We start from the raw sequence: 22,254 nt of genomic DNA, 5'->3' as shown, positions 1-22,254 counted from the left end.
TGTCACAAATGGATGAAACAGCACCAATGTGAACTGCGAACAGAAGTAGGATGTAATGCCACTATTTATCCGATAGATGACAGCAGAGTATTCACCTCTGGGAAAAGTATGTCCGCGTTGTGGAAATTCGCCGTTTTGTATGCCTTCTTACAGGCCTCCGTAGTTTATGAATCCAGCACGGCGGGATTTGTTAACTGGCCGATCTGTTTGAAGCTGCTGTAAACCTAGCTACATTTTACAGGAAAAATAAAGGTAACAACAGTACATGGACAATGTACCACTACATGGATAACTGTGTAGTTGTATTTAGTAATTGTCGGTCTAGCTAGCCTGCTAAGTAGCTAGCAAGTCTAAAGTGTCAATCCAATCTAGCCAGCCAAGCTTGCGAGATAGTTAACGTTAGTGACTAGCTAGCTAATTAAGCTAGCATCTGCATGTGATGGCTGAATGTTGAGCTATTAAATGTGATGTCTTTTTCAGGAGTAATGTGGTTATGATGTGTTCCTTGGCTCTGTTCCCCCCTCCGCTGCCCGGCTATGGAGAGACTTCTCAATACGACGAGTCCAACACAGATCCAGCAGTCTGGTTTGGGGTGGGTGGGCTATCATATCAATGCCAATCCTTGTACTAGTCACCACAAACTTCAGTTACCAAAAACGGTTTGTCACTGTAATGTTTAGATGTTTATTCTTATTGTGTGTGTGTGTGTGTGTGTGTGTGTGTGTGTGTGTGTATATATATATATATATATATATATATATATATATATAATGTCTAATGTATTTCCATTTGCTGTAGGATTCACATCCTCTGAATCTGTACTTCCCGGGAGAGTCACTGAAACCTCGCAGCCGCCAAGAGAGCAGCAGCAAGGCAGCCTTTCGGGACCACTGTGAGACACTGTACACAAGGAGTGCAGGGGCTTGGTGTATGTGACACATATACACAGACAGAGACGCACACAGTCAATTCTAAGGCCCTGTTCACTAATTCCTACCTCTGTGTCTGTCTGCTAGACGTGATGCAGGCCTCTCTGGGCTCCTAAATGAAATAGCCAACTCCAGTGCAGAGGGTGAGTGCCATGTTATCTTCATTATTTTACGGTCTTGAAAATATTACATGCAGACTGCGCTTCAGATAAGAAAGTGTTCTATCATGCAAGAGTGTGTAACTCTTTAATGTGTGTGTGTTCCCAGTGCCCAAGTGGCTAGAGGTTAGCTCTAGCTGTGTCCTGGCTTTGCTACGGTGGGTCTCCTCCTTCTACGGCTCTCTGTTTCTTCATCTCACAGTAAGTGGCCCAGTCTCACAGTCAATTCACATGGCACATTTTCCATCAGTAACAATCAGACAATACTAAACTTGCCAGGGTGTTTTGACTGTTGTTGTATGCCCTTTGTCTTCAGTTAAGCAGCGAGGACATGACCGCTGAGTTTTCCCAGGTGCTCAACTGGTAAGACCACCTTTTTAGTTTGTCCCCAATTAGATCCTTAAATATACCCTCTCTTATGTCCTTGTCAAATATGAGTTATTTATTCACTTTAGGACAATGGTCACCAACTGGCCGATTACGACCGACTGGTCAGGTCAATCTTCAAGGCATTCCGAGTCGATCACTTGCTTGCGCTCCTTTTTAAATTGTATTTGTCTTGGATCGCTCAAATCACCTTGCTTACAGTTTCCACAAAAAATGTTATACTAGCCTACCTGAGATTCATAAAACCTTGACCAGAGAGAGAGAGAGAGAGAGAATCAAAGAATACAGCAAAGAGCTGCTGTTTTTTGAGTGAGTTTGTCTGTTTATATTCAGCACTGTCTACACTGTTTTATTATTTTATAGTTTGTGTGTATGCATTGATATGTAGGCTACGTGTGCCTTTTAAAAATGTATGTAGTTCTGTTCTTGAGCTGTTCTTGTCTATTGATGTTCTGTATTATGTCATTCTGTATTATGTTTCATGTTTTGTGTGGACCCCAGGAAGAGTAGCTGCTGCTTTTACAACAGCTAATGGGGATCCTAATAAAATACCAAAATACCAAAATCCACACTATACTGAATGAGTAGACAAGTGAATCAATAGCCCTGCGTTTATATTATTATTTGCAGGTCATCGTGTCTATTTTAATAATGAGGAATATTTAACATTCTCTGTTCATAGGAACAACATGAATATGTGCATGAGGCAGATGTGGTGCAAGTAGAGTATCGCCATCAAGTCAAATCAAATCAAATTTTATTTGTCACATACACATGGTTAGCAGATGTTAGTGCGAGTGTAGCGAAATGCTTGTGCTTCTAGTTCCGACAATGCAGTAATAACCAACAAGTAATCTAGCTAACAATTCCAAAACTACTACCTTATAGACACAAGTGTAAGGGGATAAAGAATATGTACATAAAGCTATATGAATGAGTGATGGTACAGAGCAGCATAGGCAAGATACAGTAGATGGTATCGAGTACAGTATATACATATGAGATGAGTATGTAAACAAAGTGGCATAGTTACATGTATCACTAGCCACTTTATTACATAAGGATGCAGTAGATGATATAGAGTACAGTATATACGTATACATATGAGATGAATAATGTAGGGAACATTATATTAGGTAGCATTGTTTAAAGTGGCTAGTGATATATTTTACATCATTTCCCATCAATTCCCATTATTAAAGTGGCTGGAGTTGAGTCAGTGTCAGTGTGTTGGCAGCAGCCACTCAATGTTAGTGGTGGCTGTTTAACAGTCTGATGGCCTTGAGATAGAAGCTGTTTTTCAGTCTCTCAGTCCCAGCTTTGATGCACCTGTACTGACCTCGCCTTCTGGATGATAGCGGGGTGAACAGGCAGTGGCTCGGTGGTTGCTGTCCTTGATGATCTTTATGGCCTTCCTGTGACATCGGGTGGTGTAGGTGTCCTGGAGGGCAGTTAGTTTGCCCCCGGTGATACGTTGTGCAGACCTCACTACCCTCTGGAGAGCCTTACGGTTGTGGGCGGAGCAGTTTCCGTACCAGGCGGTGATACAGCCCGACAGGATCTGTAGAAGTTAGTGAGTGCTTTTGGTGATAAGCCGAATTTCTTCAGCCTCCTGAGGTTGAAGAGGCGCTGCTGCGCCTTCTTCACGATGCTGTCTGTGTGGGTGGACCAATTCAGTTTGTCTGTGATGTGTACGTCGAGGAACTTAAAACTTACTACCCTCTCCACTACTGTTCCATCGATGTGGACAGGGGGGTGTTCCCTCTGCTGTTTCCTGAAGTCCCCTCTCTCTGGTCAGTCTCACCGGAGGAGAGAGCAGGGACCGTGAGAGGCGGACCCTCTGCTGCTCTATCCCTCCCTCCGCTGAGACTAATGTTGTGTTCAAAACAACTGGGAACTCTGAAATTTCCAACTTCAGTGTGTTCCAAGACAACTGGGAACTTTAAAACAAAATGAGATCCGACTGGGAAAAATAGTTTTGAACGGTCAAATAACTCTGTATTCCAAGTCAAAACTTTATCTTTCTAGAGCTCACATTTTTCGACCAGAAGATCGCTGATGTCATGATTTGACCACGTTTTTTCCAGTTCCCAGTTGTCTTGAAATCACCGTGACTATCAGGTGCAGTCCAGTAAAATAAGAAAACAAATTATTTCAAATTATGCTCAGTTGTGCCTTGCAAGTGCTGCCCCAACTGATCTATTTTGTTATCAAAGCTTGACTTTTGAAATATAATATGGTCTGAGAAGGACAGTATTGGCAGGCCTATTAGACAATGATGTTTTAGGCCTACTGCACAAATCACATTTTTATTAGGTTCATGCTTTTTTTTTTTTTTTTATCATGTAAAAAAAAAAATCTGAACGGTAGATCTTTTTTTTTTACTTCGAAAGTGATCTTGATTCAGAAAAGGTTGGTGACCACTGCTTTATGGTATATATGGTGTTCTGGGACCAGTTGCACCAGTTGGTCGTAAGTGGGACGTCCGACGTAAAATGGGCTCTACGCCAGGCCAAAAAAGCATACTTGTGTGTGGGTGTAGATTCTACACCTACTAGGGAGCAGGCATATAGTGTGCTTTTTTAGTGTTAAATTGGGACTGTCTTCAGCATGATACACATAGAACATAATAGCAATCTATATTTTCAAAAGGATGTGAGTCTCGTGTTCATATTTCACAACCGTTGTGGGCTTTTCAAGTTGCCTATGCGCGCGAGCCAATAGAAAATAACTACCCGTGATTTAGGCTATGCTACATTATAGCATGCTAAATGTGTCTGATCAGTGATAGATTAGCAAATTAATAGATGAGCTACCACCTCCACTCATTTCCCCAGCCAGAGGTTAAATAACCAAATATATTGACAGAGATTCAGTGACAAAAAAAATCGCGTTGATTAATTATCAGATAAATCAAGGACATTTGGTCGGGATATAGGCTACTATGCGAGTAAAGTGCAAAATCATTCACTTGTTATACTAGGCTACATAACATGCTAGCAAAAATGTCTGATCAGTGCCAGATGAGCAAAGACTAAAGATTACTATCATGAGCACTCACCTCAATTTAGCTAACATTTCCCCAGCCTAATTGTTACCAAATATCCAAATGGAGATTCAGTTAAAACAAAGATCTGACAGATGAATTTATCAAGACGAGTCCCCACCCACGCCTGTCAAAACTAAATGATCGTTGACCACACTCGGCTATTGTTTTAAATGATTTAAAACTTAACTTTGGAAGTTTCAGTAGGCAACAAATTAATACATGCCTTCAGTGACATTAGCCTACTTTATTCTAATGTTTTCGTCCTTCAGTGTTATTCATTCCCACAGTAATTATTTATTGATCAACCAGTTGTGGTTAAGAAAATGCATAGTGGTGAGTTTTGCGAAGTGAAGTGCCTTGCAAAGCATAGAACGGGCGCTGCCTAGCAACCGCCATTATGAAGCGCCAAATCTTAGGAACGCGCATTGCTTACACCGGACTTAGTTACAACTAGTCTGAAACAGGTGTAAATTCTGATGTGACGTCACCGATTGAAACGAGTGACGTCACCGATTGAAACGCTATTAGCTCGCATCCCGCTAACTAGCTAGCCATTTCACACCGGTTACATAGGCGTACAGTGGCCCATTATCAGCAACCATCATTCCTGTGTTCCAATGGCACGTTGTGTTAGCCATTTTAAAAGGCTAATTGATCATTAGAAAACCCTTTGCAATTGTTAGCACAGCTGAAAACTGTTGTTCTGATTAAAGAAGCGATAAAACTGGCCTTGTTGAGACAGCATTTGTGGGTTCGATTACAGGCTCAAAATGGCAAGAAACAAATAACTTTCTTCGGAAATTCGTCAGTCTATTCTTGTTCTGTGAAATGAAGGCTATTTCATGCGAGAAATTGCCAAGAAACTGAAGATCTCGTACAACGCTGTATACTACTCCCTTCACAGAACAGCATAAACTGGTCCCAGCTTTTATGCACCTGTTATGAACACACCTTCTGGATGATAGCGGGATGAACAGGCCGTGGCTAGGGTGGTTGATGTCCTTGATGATCTTTTTGGCCTCCCTGTGACATTGGGTGCTGTAGATGTCCTGAAGGGCAGGTAGTTTGCCCCCGGTGATGTGTTGGGCAGATCGCACCACCCTCTGGAGAGCCCTGCAGATGCGGGTGGTGCAGTTCCGTACCAGGCTGTGATACAGCCTGACAGGATGCTCTCAATTGTGCATCTGTAGAAGTATGAGGGTCTTAGGGGCCAAGCCAAATTGGCACGGATGCGCCTTCTTCTTCACCACACTATCTGTGTGGGTGGACCATTTCAGATCGTAAGTGATGTGTACGCCAAGGAACTTGAAGCTTTCCACCTTCTCCGCTGCGGTCCCGTTGATGTGGATAGGGGCGTGCTCCCTCTGCTGTTTCCTGAAGTCCACAATCAGCTCCTTTGTTTTGTTGATGTTGAGTGAGAGGTTATTTTCCTGGCACTACTCTCCCAGGGCCCTCACCTCCTCTCTGTAGGCTATCTCATCATTGTTAGTAATCAGGCCTACTACTGTTGTGTCGTCTGCAAACTTGATGATTGAGTTGGAGGCTTGCGTGGCCACCCAGTCATAGATGAACAGGGAGTACAGGAGGGGACTGAGCACGCACCCTTGTGGGGTCCCTGTGTTGAGGATCAGCGAAGTGGAGGTGTTGTTTCCTACCTTCACCACCTGGGGGCGGCCCATCAGTTCAGGACCCAGTTGCATGGGGCGGGGTTCAGACCCAGGGCCCCAAACTTAATGATGAGCTTTGAGTGTACTATGGGGTTGAATGCTGAGCTATAGTCAATGGATACATAGGTATTCATCTTGTCCAGATGGGATAGGGCTGTATGCAGTGCGATGGCATTGTCTGTGGATCTATTGGGGTGGTAAGTAAATTGAAGTGGCTCTAGGGTGTCAGGTAAGGTGGAGGTGATATGATCCTTAACTAGCCTCTCAATGCACTTCATGATGACAGAAGTGAGTGCTACAGGGCGATAGTCTTTTAGTTCAGTTACCTTTGCCTTCTTGGGTACATTAACAATCTTGAAGCAAGTGAGGACAGCAGACTGGGATAGGGAGAGATTGAATATGTCTGTAAATACTCCAGCCAGCTGGTCTGCGCATGCTCTGAGGACGCGGCTAGGGATGCCATCTTGGCTGGCAGCCTTGCGGTGGTTAACGCGCTTAAATATCTTACTCACTTCAGCCACAGAGAAGCAGAGCCCACAGTCCTTGGTAGCGGGCTGTGTCGGTGGCACTGTGTTATCATCAAAGCGGGCGAAGGTGTTGAGCTTGTCTGGAAGCAAGACGTCGGTGTCCGTGACGTGTCTGGTTTCCCCTTTGTAGTCCGTGATTGTCTGTAGACCCTGCCACATACGTCTCGTGTCTGACCCGTTGAATTGCGACTCCACTTTGTCTCTGTACTGAAGTTTTGTCTGTTTGATTGCCTTACGAAGGGAATAACTACACTGTTTGTATTCGGCCATATTGCCAATCACCTTGCCATGGTTTAATGCGGTGGTTCGCGCTTTCAGTTTAGCGCGAATGCTGCCATCTATTCACGGTTTCTGATTTGGGTTCACACACTTGCGCTTCTACACTCGCTTACATGCACCCATTCACACACACACACACACACAAGCACACAAGCACACAAACCCGTCCATTTAAAACATGTACATTTTACCTCCTGATACAGACTAAATATTTCATACTATAATGTTTGTATTTTATATTTTTTTCCCATCGTATCTCAAGTAGTAATTTGGTTTCTTATTCTATAAGTTGTCATTTCCATACTATATATTAAATAAAAATTTTCTTTCCAATTGCTCATTTGTGGTGCCAGCGGTTTAAGCCAATTTCTAGTTATCTGTTTAAATGCTGTTATTCTCAGAATTCTGAAAAGGTACTTATTAGAGTTGAGGAGCAGTGCATGATGGGTTGTGAACATTCAAACATATCATTCAATACTTTTTATAACTTCGATCCAGAAATGATTGAGAACTGGGCAGGAATATAATATTTGAGTATTGGAGAGCAGAACTAAGCACAGATACGCCAGTAAGTTGGTGTGATGTCTAGGTTGTATTTTGATTTTATTAAAGGAGTTGTAAAAAAATCTTGACTGAATTTTCAAGAGTATTCCCTACAGAGTAGAGAGGTGTTTGTCTTGGAAGTGTTACAAGATATGTCCTTCCAGTCCTCTTGGGGTATTACTATTACCGAAGAGCCCTTACTGCTGCTCGATCATCCTATTTTTCTAACTTAATTGAGGAAAATAAGAACAATCCGAAATTCCTTTTTGATACTGTCGCAAAGCTAACTAAAAAGCAGCATTCCCCAAGAGAGGATGACTTTCACTTTAGCAGTGATGTAAGTCGCTCTGGATAAGAGCGTCTGCTAAATGACTTAAATGTAAATAAATTCATGAACTTCTTTGAGGAAAAGATTATGATTATTAGAAAGCAAATTACGGACTCCTCTTTAAACCTGTGTATTCCTCCAAACCTCAGTTGTCCTGAGTCTGCACAACTCTGCCAGGACCTAGGATCAAGAGAGACGCTCAAGTGTTTTAGTACTATATCTCTTGACACAATGATGAAAATAATCATGGCCTCTAAACCTTCAAGCTGCATACTGGACCCTATTCCAACTAAACTACTGAAAGAGCTGCTTCCTGTGCTTGGCCCTCCTATGTTGAACATAATAAACGGCTCTCTATCCACTGGATGTGTACCAAACTCACTAAAAGTGGCAGTAATAAAGCCTCTCTTGAAAAAGCCAAACCTTGACCCAGAAAATATAAAAAACTATCGGCCTATATCGAATCTTCCATTCCTCTCAAAAATTTTAGAGAAGGCTGTTGCGCAGCAACTCACTGCCTTCCTGAAGACAAACAATGTATACGAAATGCTTCAGTCTGGTTTTAGACCCCATCATAGCACTGAGACGGCACTTGTGAAGGTGGTAAATGACATTTTAATGGCATCGGACCGAGGCTCTGCATCTGTCCTCGTGCTCCTAGACCTTAGTGCTGCTTTTGATACCATCGATCACCACATTCTTTTGGAGAGATTGGAAACCCAAATTGGTCTACACGGACATGTTCTGGCCTGGTTTAGATCTTATCTGTCGGAAAGATATCAGTTTGTCTCTGTGAATGGTTTGTCCTCTGACAAATCAACCGTAAATTTCGGTGTTCCTCAAGGTTCCGTTTTAGGACCACTATTGTTTTCACTATATATTTTACCTCTTGGGGATGTTATTCGAAAACATAATGTAAACTTTCACTGCTATGCGGATGACACACAGCTGTACATTTCAATGAAACATGGTGAAGCCCCAAAATTGCCCTCGCTAGAAGCATGTGTTTCAGACATAATTTGTAAGTCGCTCTGGATAAGAGCGTCTGCTAAATGACTTAAATGTAAATGTATAAGGAAGTGGATGGCTGCAAACTTTCTACTATTAAACTCGGACAAAACAGAGATGCTTGTTCTAGGTCCCAAGAAACAAAGAGATCTTCTGTTGAATCTGACAATTAATCTTAATGGTTGTACAGTCGTCTCAAATAAAACTGTGAAGGACCTCGGCGTTACTCTGGACCCTGATCTCTCTTTTGAAGAACATATCAAGACCATTTCGAGGACAGCTTTTTTCCATCTACGTAACATTGCAAAAATCAGAAACTTTCTGTCCAAAAAATGATGCAGAAAAATTAATCCATGCTTTTGTCACTTCTAGGTTAGACTACTGCAATGCTCTATTTTCCGGCTACCCGGATAAAGCACTAAATAAACTTCAGTTAGTGCTAAATTCGGCTGCTAGAATCCTGACTAGAACCAAAAAATGTGATCATATTACTCCAGTGCTAGCCTCTTTACACTGGCTTCCTGTCAAAGCAAGGGCTGATTTCAAGGTTTTACTGCTAACCTACAAAGCATTACATGGGCTTGCTCCTACCTATCTCTCTGATTTGGTCCTGCCGTACATACCTACACGTACGCTACGGTCACAAGACGCAGGCCTCCTAATTGTCCCTAGAATTTCTAAGCAAACAGCTGGAGGCAGGGCTTTCTCCTATAGAGCTCCATTTTTATGGAACGGTCTGCCTACCCATGTCAGAGACGCAAACTCGGTCTCAACCTTTAAGTCTTTACTGAAGACTCATCTCTTCAGTGGGTCATATGATTGAGTGTAGTCTGGCCCAGGAGTGGGAAGGTGAACGGAAAGGCTCTGGAGCAACGAACCGCCCTTGCTGTCTCTGCCTGGCCGGTTCCCCTCTTTCCACTGGGATTCTCTGCCTCTAACCCTATTACAGGGGCTGAGTCACTGGCTTACTGGGGCTCTCTCATGCCGTCCCTGGAGGGGGTGCGTCACCTGAGTGGGTTGATTCACTGTTGTGGTCATCCTGTCTGGGTTGGCGCCCCCCCCTTGGGTTGTGCCGTGGCGGAGATCTTTGTGGGCTATACTCAGCCTTGTCTCAGGATGGTAAGTTGGTGGTTGAAGATATCCCTCTAGTGGTGTGGGGGCTGTGCTTTGGCAAAGTGGGTGGGGTTATATCCTTCCTGTTTGGCCCTGTCCGGGGGTGTCCTCGGATGGGGCCACAGTGTCTCCTGACCCCTCCTGTCTCAGCCTCCAGTATTTATGCTGCAGTAGTTTATGTGTCGGGGGGCTAGGGTCAGTTTGTTATATCTGGAGTACTTCTCCTGTCCTATTCGGTGTCCTGTGTGAATCTAAGTGTGCATTCTCTAATTCTCTCCTTCTCTCTTTCTTTCTCTCTCTCGGAGGACCTGAGCCCTAGGACCATGCCCCAGGACTACCTGACATGATGACTCCTTGCTGTCCCCAGTCCACCTGGCCATGCTGCTGTTCCAGTTTCAACTGACCTGAGCCCTAGGACCATGCCCCAGGACTACCTGACATGATGACTCCTTGCTGTCCCCAGTCCACCTGGCCATGCTGCTGCTCCAGTTTCAACTTCCACCTGACTGCTGCTGCTCCAGTTTCAACTGTTCTGCCTTATTATTATTTGACCATGCTGGTCATTTATGAACATTTGAACATCTTGGCCATGTTCTGTTATAATCTCCACCCGGCACAGCCAGAAGAGGACTGGCCACCCCACATAGCCTGGTTCCTCTCTAGGTTTCTTCCTAGGTTTTGGCCTTTCTAGGGAGTTTTTCCTAGCCACCGTGCTTCTACACCTGCATTGCTTGCTGTTTGGGGTTTTAGGCTGGGTTTTTGTACAGCACATTGAGATATCAGCTGATGTACGAAGGGCTATATAAATACATTTGATTTGATTTGATACTATACTGATAAAAAATATAAACACAACATGCTACATTTTCGAAGATTTTACTGAGTTACAGTTCATATAAGGAAATCAGTCAATTGAAATAAATCCATTAGGCCCTATTCTATGTATTTCAAGTGACTGTTGGTCACAAATACTGTACCTTAAAAAAAAGTAGGGGCGTGGATCAGAAAACCAGTCACAATCTGGTGTGACCACCATTTGCCCTCATGCAGTGCAACAGATCTCCTTCGCATAGAGTTGATCAGACTGTTTATTGTGGCTTGTGAAATGTTGTCCCACTCTTTAATGGCTGTGCGAAGTTGCTGGATATTGTCGGGAACTGGAACACACTGTCGTACATGTCGATCCAGAGCCTCCCAAACATGCTCAATCAGTGACATGTCTGGTGAGTATGCAGGCCGTGGAAGAACTGGGACATTTTCAGCTTCCAGAAATTGTCTACGGGTCCTTGCGACATGGGCTGTGCATTATCATGCTGAAACATGAGGTGATGGCGGCAGATGAATGGCACGACAATAGGCCTCAAGATCTCGTCCTGGTATCTCTGCATTCAAATTGCCATCGATAAAATGCAATTGTGTTCGTTGACCGTAGCTTATTCCTTCCCATACCATAACCCCAGCGCCACTATGGGGCACTCTGTTCACAACGTTGACATCTGCAAACTGCTTGCCCATATGCGTGGTCCGCAGTTGTGAGGCTGGTTGAACGTACTGACACATTCTGTAAAACGATGTTGGAGGTGGCTTATGGTAAAGAAATTAACATTCAATTCTCTGGCAACAGCTCTTGTGGACATTCCTGCAGTCAACATGCCAATTGCACGCTCCCTCAACTTGAGACATCTGTGGCATTGTGTTGGGTGACAAAACTGCACATTTTAGAGTGGCCTTTTATTGTTCCAAGCACAAAGTGCATCTGTGTAGTGATCATGCCTTTTAATCAGCTTCTTGATATGCCACACCTGTCAGGTGATTGGATTATCTTGGCAAAGGAGAAATGCTCACTAACAGATGTAAACACATTAGTTCACAACATTTGAGAGAAATAAGCCTTTTGTGCGTACGGAAAATGTATATTTTTCAGCTCATGAAACATGGGACCAACACAATGTAAAGACGTGTTTTTATTTTTGTTCAGTGTAATTAATTAAATGTATATCACTAAGCGTTTTATTAGGTCCCACTGCTTTAGTAAGATGGCTTCTTGCTTGTAAATAATTGTATAACAGAGTTCTGGAGGTTGTACTTTATTGATAGATTCTCAAGTGTATCTGTCCCCTTGTCTGTAAACATCTGATAATACTTGGTCAGTCCATTTTAAGCCCATCTGTTAAATGTATTACCGATCATACTTGGCTTAAAGTTGCCGTCCATTAAAATTTCTCGCAGGTAGATCATCTGTTTGGATGCATCAATTACAAATTCACTCTAATTGTAGGCAAATGCTTTATGCCACCTTGCACAATCAATGAACCAATAGCATTGTGCCTAGGCCTGTACGTTTTCTCTGACTCATGAATAGAGTATGCCTAATAATACAGTCCACATTCACTGGTGATTACTAGAATTGTTTTAATTTTTGGACTATAGGCTTGATCAATTATGTTCCAAAGACATCTTAAATGTTTATTATTTATTTTATATATGTTTTTCTGCTACGTGTAGGCCTATGCAGTAGGCTATTAGGCTATGTATTGTACACTTAGTGTACAAAACATTACCAACACCTTCCTAACATTGAGTTGCACCCCCTTTTGCCCTCCAAACAGCCTCAATTGTCGAAAGTGTTCCACAGGAATGCTGGTCCATGTTGACTACAATGCTTCCCACAGTTGTGTCAAGTTGGCTGGATGTCCTTTGGACCGTTCTTGATACACACTGGAAACTGTTGAGGGTGAAAAACCCAGCAGCATGCAGTTCTTGACACACTCAAACCGGTGCGCTTGGCACCTACTACCAATTGTCTCGAGGCTTAAAAATCCTTTAACTGGTCTCCTCCCCTTCATCTGCACTGATTGAAGTGTATTTAACAGGTGACGTCAATAAGGTATCATAGCTTTCACCTGGTCAGTCTGTCATGGAAAGAGCAGGTGTTCCTAATGTTTTGTACACTGAGTGTACACTAACTTTTTTTCTTTAGGTTTGGGCTCATATATAGGCCTATATGTATGCATAAGCTATAATATGCATATGGGTGTTTTGAATGAATCATCACCTTAGAAAGCGCTGTCCATGTCTGTGTTTGACTTTGAAACAACATCCACAACGACCATGTTTTCCACTCAGTTTCAACCTTTTGTTGAACTTTCTTCAAATTGATCGATTACAGTGAAGTACGTTTTAAAAGCATGATACGGTTTTTATGGTAAGTGTTTGATGTGATTTTCAATTGCATCTTCATTGATGTCAGAGTGGTTAGAGAGATAATAGAGCCCTCAGTACCAGGCCATTAATGACCTGACGGTCGTTAGGGAGTTGGGTACAACCAACGCACGTCCAGAGTGCATAGGAGGAGATTTCCGTGGCTTAATTTTCACGTGGAATATGACTGCGGTCACGACTCGTGACTGCTGGTGTGGCAGTAATACGGTCACCGCAACAGCCCTATTAAAGATCAATGTTTTTTAAGCCCTACTGGTGCAACCAGACCCTGTTGTTGCTCCCTGTGTTTCAGGTCGGACTGTGCAGTGCGGAGCTTCGCCTGGCACCCACACACCCAGAAGTGTTTCCCTTTTAGACGACTCCATCAACATCTACAACCCCAAGAGGTAAGTAAAGCAGACTCATGGCCCCACACTGCCGGCCTGTTGCAATGGTGCTGTGTCGTTGACTATTAAACTCTATGGGAGTTTCTCAACTCCTCCGTCCTCTTCTCCGGGGCCGGAAAATTGACAAGTGGTTGAGGAGAATGCCAATTCGTTAGTAGGTGAACAGAGGAATATGCTCACCTCCTCGATTACATCCTTCGACAGAGGGTTCACAAGAGTATCCTGCGGTCGGCTCTCGCGGAAGAGTTTTGAAACCAGTCACACCACCTTTGAAACAGCTGTTGTGTTCTCTGAGGAGAAAAGAATGCACATATTTGAAAACAAAACTTACCTTAACTTTTATCTATAAAATGTCTAGCACAACTATCTAATTACATTTTTACTAAACATATTTATTTTGGGATTCCTAAATGTGATTTACATGATGACGCGCAAGTGGAGAAGGAGAGTCATTTCATATAAGCGGAATTGTTTCCTCTCCTCGCCGCCTCTTCTTGGTTATTTTTTACCTTTTTCAAAAGGCGAGGAGAGGACGTGAGGAGCCGAGCAAAACCAATTGAGAATCTTCGTATGGGCCGGTTTCCTGGATTCAGATAAAACCTATGTCCTCAAAATCATATTCAGTCAGACCAACCTAGTGCGGTGTTAAACTTGTTCTGTCTCTTTCTCCGTCTCTCTCTCAAACACTCTGTCTCTTTCTCCCTCAGTGCTAATACTTCCACCCTAAAGCACCGTCTGCAGCACAGTGTGGCAGCCCTGCAGTGGAAGCCTCTGTGTGCGTCTACCCTGGCTGTGGCCTGTCACAACTGCCTGCTGGTCTGGCACGTGGACCCCACCTCGTTCTCTACCAGGTATACATGCTCATTATTATACTCTTCAACTTTCTTTTTCTCCGTCCTCCCTATTTCTCATTCAATCTCTTTCTATCTCTTCTTCCCTCTCACAGACCTGGCTGTGCCCAGGTCCTGTCCCACCCAGGCCACTCCCCTGTCACTTCCATGGCATGGTCACCTAACGGATCTCTCCTGGTGTCGGCCTCTCCCAGGGACACTGTCATGCTGGTAGGAACCAGCAGTCTCAACCTCTACTGCTACTCAACTGTGAAAGTATTTTACTGTGATGCTGGAACATCCTTGTGACTCTCTTTCTCTCTGTCTCTGTTTCTATCTCTGTCAGGTGTGGGATGTAGCTGTTGAGAGCTGTGTGCCTCTCTACCGTGTGGGAGGGGGAGGAGTCACGTACCTATCCTGGTCCCCTGATGGCAGTCGCGTGCTGGCAGCTACACCCTCCTACTTCTTCAGGTCAGAGACAGTAGTGCAGGAGAGCTTTATGTCGTTAAGGCCCATTATCAGCAACCAACCTACTCCTGTGTTCCAATGGCACGTTGTGTTAGCTAATCCAAGTTTATCATTTTAAAAGGCTAATTGATCATTAGAAAACCCTTTGGCACGTATGTTAGTACAGCTAAAAACTGTTGTACTGATTAAAGAAGCAATAAAACGGGTCTTCCAAAGGAACACATGAGTGATGGTTGCTGATAATGGACCTATGTAGATATTCCCTTCAAAATCATCAGTTTCCAGCTACAATAGTCATTTACAACATTAACAATTTCTACACTGTATTTCTGATTAATTTGATGTTATATTAATGGACAAAATATGTGCTTTTCTTTCAAAAACAAGGACATTTCTATGTGAACCCAAACTTTTCAAAAGTAGTGTATGTCTTATGTGTGTTGCTGCAGGGTTTGGGAAACCAGGATGTGGATTTGCGAGCGGTGGCCTTGTCTGAAGGGACGCTGTCAGGTGAGACACCTGGTCTGTGTGAGTGTTTGTGTGTTTGGCTAACTGTCTCTCTGTAACTGTCTAGTCTGGCAGTTGGAGTCCTGATGGGAGTCGGCTGCTCTTCAGTGTGCAAGGAGAGACTGTCATCTATGCCCTAACTTTCACTGACACCCCAGGTACACACACAAACACAAGACCATGTATGATATGAAGCACACCAACCTCTTACAGTTGTTTTACACTGTGTGCTGTGTGCTTGCGTTGTTTGTTTTGATGTAAGTCCTCCTCTTTCTCCACTAGGGATGCCCTTAGGGATGTCAGGGGGGCCGAAGGCAGCAACAGTGGTGGCCGACCTGTCTGAGACAACCTTAAATACACCAGATGGAGATATGGCGTAAGGAAAGGCCTGGGTTAACTAGTCATTCACTAAACTAGTTATTGATTAACCTTACAGATTAGCCTATTGTGTATGTGTGTTTTTCAGGGTCGGAGGAGAGATCCAGTCGCTAGCGTGGGACCCGACAGGAGAGAGACTAGCCGTGCTTCTCAAAGGTCAGGCTCCTTCCCTCCTCTCCTCTTTCTCCAAGTTGGAAAGTATGTTTTGTCATCTTCTCTCCTCCTCCCTCTTACCTGTTCCATCAGGAGATGCTGAAGCAGGCCGCGCTGCCATGATTGCAGTGTTCAAGACTCAAATCATAGTATGTTACATATCCAGGAGGGTGTCTCAGTGTTGTGTATCTCTGTATGTCAGTGGTAATAACTGTCTGTCTATGTCAGTGGTTTTGTTCAGGGGGAGGCCGGGACAGAACCCAGACTGATGCAATTCAACCCAGCTCACTGTGGTCAGCCTACAAACGCTGTTCTTTACATTTAGGGGACCACCAGGCATTTAGATGTTTCCCCACAGTGCTGCTTAAACTGATCTTAACGCTATAGTTTACTTTCAATTTTAAAGTTATTTGTTTGTTTTTTGTTTTACTCAAAAGTAGTTTATGCATTAATGTCATTTGAATGGGAAAGATGGGCAATGAGACTTCAACTAGAAATTGTACATGGTCTACACACTGATCATTCCATTTGACATGGCTATTGATGTGCTGCAGTGAATAGAGCACGAGGTCTAGCTAGGTGGCGCTAAACTCATCTCAGTGACACTAGTGATGTCTCTCCACAGTGTTGGTCTAATGGAAAGATTACTCATGTGCCTTTTTGCTTTATGAGTGCTGGGAATCCCCAGCCCGGCCTTGGAGGCAGCCCCTCTCCCCCCCTGTCCCAGGGCAGGCCAGCAGACTACGCCAACCAGACACTACACAGAACTCATCCTAACCACACACACGCAAACTAACACAGAAACCATATTTCAAGTCATGTTTGTAAGTACAATTTATCATTTTTGGAACACTTGTTAAATAAACGTGTACAAAGTGTTATGCAAATGGTTATTTGTGTCTCTTTTTTTTATGCCTAGTCCAAGACGGGGGTTGGTGGGAGGAGGTTCAGGTCAAGCCATCGCCACTTTGTTCTTGCAAAAGAGGTGAATGAGTTGATCAAGAGGCTTCAGTGTGTCTTTAATGATGTTTCTTAAATCATCTCCATGTTCTAGGTAAAGGAGTATACTGTATTGTCAAGTATAGAATAAGTATACAATCTGACGTTAATATGATAGTTTGATGTTTTACCTTCCTGATTTGCCCTTCACTTTCAGTCAAGAATAACTCTAAAAGATTTAAGTAAACTAAAATGTGACATTTGTGATAATGTCAATGTAGGTTTGTAATAACAAGAATAATTTCCCTTTAAAGAAGAATATCACTGTTTAGTCTTTTCAGTCTAATTTTTATTGCTCAGAAGAAAGAAATGGAGAGGTACAGAGAGGATAAGGGAAGTGGAGAGGATAAGGGAAACAGACAAGCGGATCACCAAACGCTGACAAACACCTATGTGGCCATGTCTTGAAGCATCTTTAAAACATTACTGTTAATGTACAAAACAATTCCATTCAGCACATCATTTTCTCTACTGTATTTATGCCTTCTAACAAAAAGAAGCCAACCATGCCTGACGCCACCCTGAAACCGGTGAATGAATACAGTACTTTCATTCCTGTGTTATGACATTCTCTCATAGGAAAACACACTCACACACTCACACATGCATACTTACACACATGCCATGCACTCACACATTTAAAAAGGGTAACTGACCTCTCAACAACAAAAACAAAGTACACAGGCCTTGGGTTCATTTAACAGAAAAAGCTATCCCACCCTCATGCCTTTTCTGTACTTATTTAAAAGAAACTCAGTTAAAAGTCAACTTAATTGTTACTTGGTATTTTCTTTTTATTTCCAATTTACATCAATTAAAAGTGTAACAAAATAAACAAAACAAAAAAAAATGATCATGATCATAATAAAATGTAATTATAACAAAAACAATATACACACCCTCACACACACAGAGACAACCCACCCCGGTTGTTTGGGCGGCTCTCCTTGGAGTCCCGTGATTCTATGTGTGGGGCATGGACTCCATAGGGTACTACCCAAAGTCCCTTGGTTCTCTGCTTTGCCTGGCTGCACCTGTCCTCCAGGGTGGGGTGTGTGTGTGTGGTGTGAGGCTAGTGGGAATTGGGGGGGGGGGGGGAATGGCAGAGACTGAATTCTAGAACTCATAGCACCTTCTGAAGATGGAGCACCCCAAAGCAAAGATGGCCGTTCAGCCCCAGTTCCACCCAAAAGCACATGTTGGTCAGCTCAAGATTTAAGGTGAATGTTTTCACTGTGTTTTTCAGCGTGAGGTAGCTTTAAACAATCAGGATGACTACAACTTTCCCCAATTTTATTAGAAAATGTAAGTTGTTTGTGAACTGAGTAAGATATTTTCCTCTAATGGACAGTGAAGGGGTAAAAGACCATGGAAAAATACATCCCAAATGAATCCTCATTTTCCAAAAAGTGTTTGTGTGCATATATCTAGACACATGTACACACACAATGTGGAAATATATATAAAACCATCTGGCTGTTTTATAAACACACTTTTACAACACAGAACCAAAGATTTATAATGCACAGTAAAAGTTTCTCTCCTCGTCTTGATGGTAAAAAACATTTGGAGCACTTGGACTTGTTTATAATAACTGAAAATATGTTTTGGTCCACATTGATTCAAAATGGCATATTTGTAGCTAGGTTGGGGAGGAGACGGGGGAGGGAGGTGGAGTAGAAGTGGGAGGTTCTAGGTCTTCTGTGGTAGGATGGGCTTGTGTTGCTCTTATGGTGAAGCTCCCCAGTCCTACTGTACCTAACCTCTGCCCATGTAAGGTTTAGACAATAAATAAGTTACATCGAGTCATGTTTCTGTTTCTTCATCACTCGTCTCTTGGCTTGGTCCCTCTTCCTCCTGGCTCATTCCCGTCAACTGTGGGCCATGGGAAACATGACTGGATCTCAGGAAGTGGGTTGACAGGGAATGCTGGAACGCCGGTGCCCTTCAGCGCTAACATCCATGGAGTACAACTTGGAGAGCACTTTGCCAGAGAAAAAGTGTCCTTTTTTTTAAAGTCAGTCTTCTTTTTTGTAGAGTGTGTATTGTTTCATAGTTGAGTTATTTCTTTCATATTTGAGTTTTTTTGCCGTTGTGTTTATTTCACTTTACAAGAAGCAGACTGTTCCCACATCCACACCGAACTCCTGGTCCGCTCCTCCAATGTCCATGGGAGCAATGTCCACGATGGGCAGACGGGAGGTCTTCTGTGTTTTGTACTCGAAGACAGTCTTTCCCCACTGGCCTGTGTGTTTCTGTGGGAAGACAACAGAGACATGTTGAAGCACACTAACCCTCTATATATTCCCATAGACTACAATAACAGAAAAATTGTTTTTTTTCCCTTTTTTTACTGTGACTGCACTGTGCCTTCCCCCATGGTCCTACTTAACTATGTCCATCCTTTCCCTGACCTAACGTGACAGTGCCTTCCCCCATGGTCCTACTTAACTATGTCCATCCTTTCCCTGACCTAACTTGACAGTGCCTATCCCTCTCACCTTGCAGCCATCCTCCATAACGCTGTAGGTGAAGCGGCTGTTTCCCTCAGCTCTGATCTCCACGTCGTTGGAGCCCTGGAGCAGCAGCGCCTTCTTCAGGTTGCCCGTGGATGCGTCCATATAGGCCACGCTGTTCTTGCAGTGGTAGGTGAGGCTCTGAGACGCTTCCGTGGACAGCAGCCTCAGGAAGGTCAGCTGGATACTGGCAGCGTTGGTACCGTCCTCAGCGTAGCTGAACTATACAGGGAGAGGGAGGGTTAAGTGTGACATGGTAAGGATGAGTGCAGTCGCAAAAATGGAGGTCATATGGAGGTCATAGGTTTATGGATGGTAGGATTTTGTGATGTCTATCAATTATCTGCGAGGCTGAAATATAGGCTTAATTCATAAAAGGAAACGCTGAGGAAGGGTTTGACTGATGATCAGGATAACCCTTGAAATGAAGTTCTACTAAAGGAGTAGCTATGTTTCACTCAAAGGTGCCAGTGACATTATTATTGATAGCGAGAAGAGACTCACGTGGAATCCTCCATTCATGGTCTCTCCGAACCAGACATGTTTGCGGTCGTTGCTCTTGCTCGTCCACCAGTTCTTTTGAGGCACGTTGGCTATGCTGGGGTACACACAGGTCTCGCCAGTCTCCATGTTGCAGAAGACCTTGATGGCATCAGCTGTGCTACCAATGTTAGGATCCACCCAGTAGTCACCTGAAGAACGAGAGGAGCAGCACTGTTTGGACTGATCATGTTATACATGTGTTCTTTCCTTTCTACACTGTATATTTTGGGGGAATCTTCCTTGATGAATAAAAAACAAAATTCCATAAATCCATTTCTCTCTTTTCTTTCCATTCACTCTCTTTTCCCTCTCCTCTGTCCGTTCCCCCACTCACCGCTCTTCCACTCTGGGTGGCACAGTTTGAGGTCTCTGCAGGTGCGGGAAGGGTTCTTCTGGCTACCATCAGGGCTGCGCAGGTTCTCGATCTGGTTGTTGAGGGACTTGAGTGTGGAGTCCACCTCCACGTCGTGCTGCCTCAGGGAGCTGGACGCCTCGTCAGCTCTCATGTACCTCAGGGGATCCGGAGACTTCTCAGGCTGAGACAGGCCAGCAAAGGAAGACATGTCGATGCCAGGGCCGGGAGGACCAGGAGGACCAGGGGGCCCGGGGTTACCAGGTGGACCCTGAAGGAGGAGAGGAGATCAAATATGAAGACTTTAAGACTTTTGCTGCTACATATATAGTATATTCAGGTAAGTCTAATGTTGACAAGCGTTACTCACAGCAGGGCCAGTTTCTCCAGAACGACCACGAGGTCCAGGGGGTCCGAGGGGTCCAGGCTGACCGTTAGATCCATCCTTACCAGCGGGGCCGACTGGGCCAGGGGGTCCCTGAAGAGATGGATAGGGTGGGTCAGTCATGGCTCATACATATGGATGCTAGCATAGCATGAATACATGTAAACCCCCCTTTAGTGTTTGGTTTCACATTGTTTTAAACTTTGACCTGATATGTTATTGTCCAATTGTTGTTGATTATGTGTGAGAGTACTCTCGCTTTAATTCAATAACAACCTGCTTATTGGACATTACAAATGTAGCATTTATCTCACTTTGGGTCAAAAATGATTCACGTTGTAGTGGCCAGCCCTTTCCCTCTCTTTATCATACAATGTGTTTTAATGGATTATTTTAAAAGTAGTAACCTCTCCCGTCTGTCTTCCATTCTTCCATAGCATGTTGTAATCATAAAAGCATTAGCCTTCCTTGTTATCATAGAATAGGCTAATTAAAAACACAGTCTATTTCCGTCCTCCACTTTATCATGGTGTTGGAGGATTATAACTAGATTATAATTGGTGTTGGTGGATTATGACTAGCCTGTGCCTCTCATTATCATAGCATGGGATAACTACTGTATATGAGTAGTCTATATTTGTCTCATCAGAGTATGGAGGGATTAGAGAAGTGTTCTGTTCTTTTCTCCACCTCTTCTTCTCTTTCATCTGAACTCACCTTAGCACCACTAGGTCCGGCAGGTCCAGCAGCTCCCTGGTCTCCCGCGGAGCCCTGTTAAAATAATGACGACAGGAAGTCAGGGAACAGAACTTATTCCACATTGAAAGTCAGGCATTCTATGCAGATAGAGGTATAATAACTGGTGCAGCGTGGCCAGAGGATTTGGGTGACTTACTGGAGGTCCAGGAAGACCCTGCAGACCGGTGAAGCCACGGTGTCCCTTCTGTCCCCTCTCTCCTGTCTCGCCAGCCTCTCCCTTGTCTCCACGGGGTCCTTGGGGTCCCTGATGTGGAGAGGCAGAGGGTGTCAATCAACTCAGTGTGCCAATGCAGGTACAGCTACAGTAGGGATAGTTTATTAGAGAATGGTGTGTGTGTTTCACAATGAGGAACATTGACACTCACAGCCATTCCTCTAGCGCCAGCTGGTCCAGCGGGTCCGGCAGGTCCTTGAGCACCCTAAAAACAAGAGTGAGGTTCTTCCATTAGACAGGCTAACAACAAGTACCATCAATTACAAAACACCAACATTTCTCTCATTCATATTGTGTGTAGTTTTGTAGGGGTACTCACTCCCTCTCCTCTGTCTCCCTGCTTGCCCAGGGGGCCAACAGGGCCGGGGGCACCGGGAGCGCCGGGGGCGCCAGGTGCACCTGCAGGACCAGTGTTACCACGCTCACCCTACAGGTGGAGAGAAGATCATAGGATATAAGGACATTTCAAGAACATTTGATATCTTATCCATCAATTGGACTGATTGGTTTGATTGGTGTATAATGCAGGTAAGTAAGCATCTCAGCAAACCCAA

The 22,254-nt window shown here is 43.9% G+C and overlaps 1 protein-coding gene and 1 pseudogene across 1 annotated transcript in view; one reads left to right on the top strand and one right to left on the bottom strand.

Moving 5' to 3' along the window:
* Positions 1 to 147: 147 nt before the first annotated feature.
* On the top strand, positions 148 to 16,813 carry LOC115102151 (aladin-like; annotated as a pseudogene).
* An 887-nt stretch (positions 16,814 to 17,700) lies between these two features.
* Positions 17,701 to 22,254, bottom strand: part of LOC115102149 (collagen alpha-1(II) chain-like) — a 28,709-nt gene continuing 24,155 nt past the window's right edge. Inside the window, exons 45-53 of the mRNA XM_029621767.2 lie at positions 22,020 to 22,127; positions 21,852 to 21,905; positions 21,623 to 21,730; positions 21,445 to 21,498; positions 20,713 to 20,820; positions 20,325 to 20,613; positions 19,952 to 20,139; positions 19,433 to 19,669; positions 17,701 to 19,186 (exon numbers count right to left, since the gene is read on the bottom strand). Of these exons, the coding sequence (XP_029477627.2) occupies positions 19,040 to 19,186; positions 19,433 to 19,669; positions 19,952 to 20,139; positions 20,325 to 20,613; positions 20,713 to 20,820; positions 21,445 to 21,498; positions 21,623 to 21,730; positions 21,852 to 21,905; positions 22,020 to 22,127 (1,293 nt within the window). The 3' untranslated portion in view covers positions 17,701 to 19,039. The remainder of the gene's footprint in view (positions 19,187 to 19,432; positions 19,670 to 19,951; positions 20,140 to 20,324; positions 20,614 to 20,712; positions 20,821 to 21,444; positions 21,499 to 21,622; positions 21,731 to 21,851; positions 21,906 to 22,019; positions 22,128 to 22,254) is intronic.

The sequence above is a fragment of the Oncorhynchus nerka genome, linkage group LG20 (assembly GCF_034236695.1).
Source record: "Oncorhynchus nerka isolate Pitt River linkage group LG20, Oner_Uvic_2.0, whole genome shotgun sequence".
Lineage (NCBI taxonomy): Eukaryota > Metazoa > Chordata > Actinopteri > Salmoniformes > Salmonidae > Oncorhynchus > Oncorhynchus nerka.
Note: the sequence above shows the minus strand (reverse complement) of the source record. Positions and strands in the feature narration are given on the sequence as shown.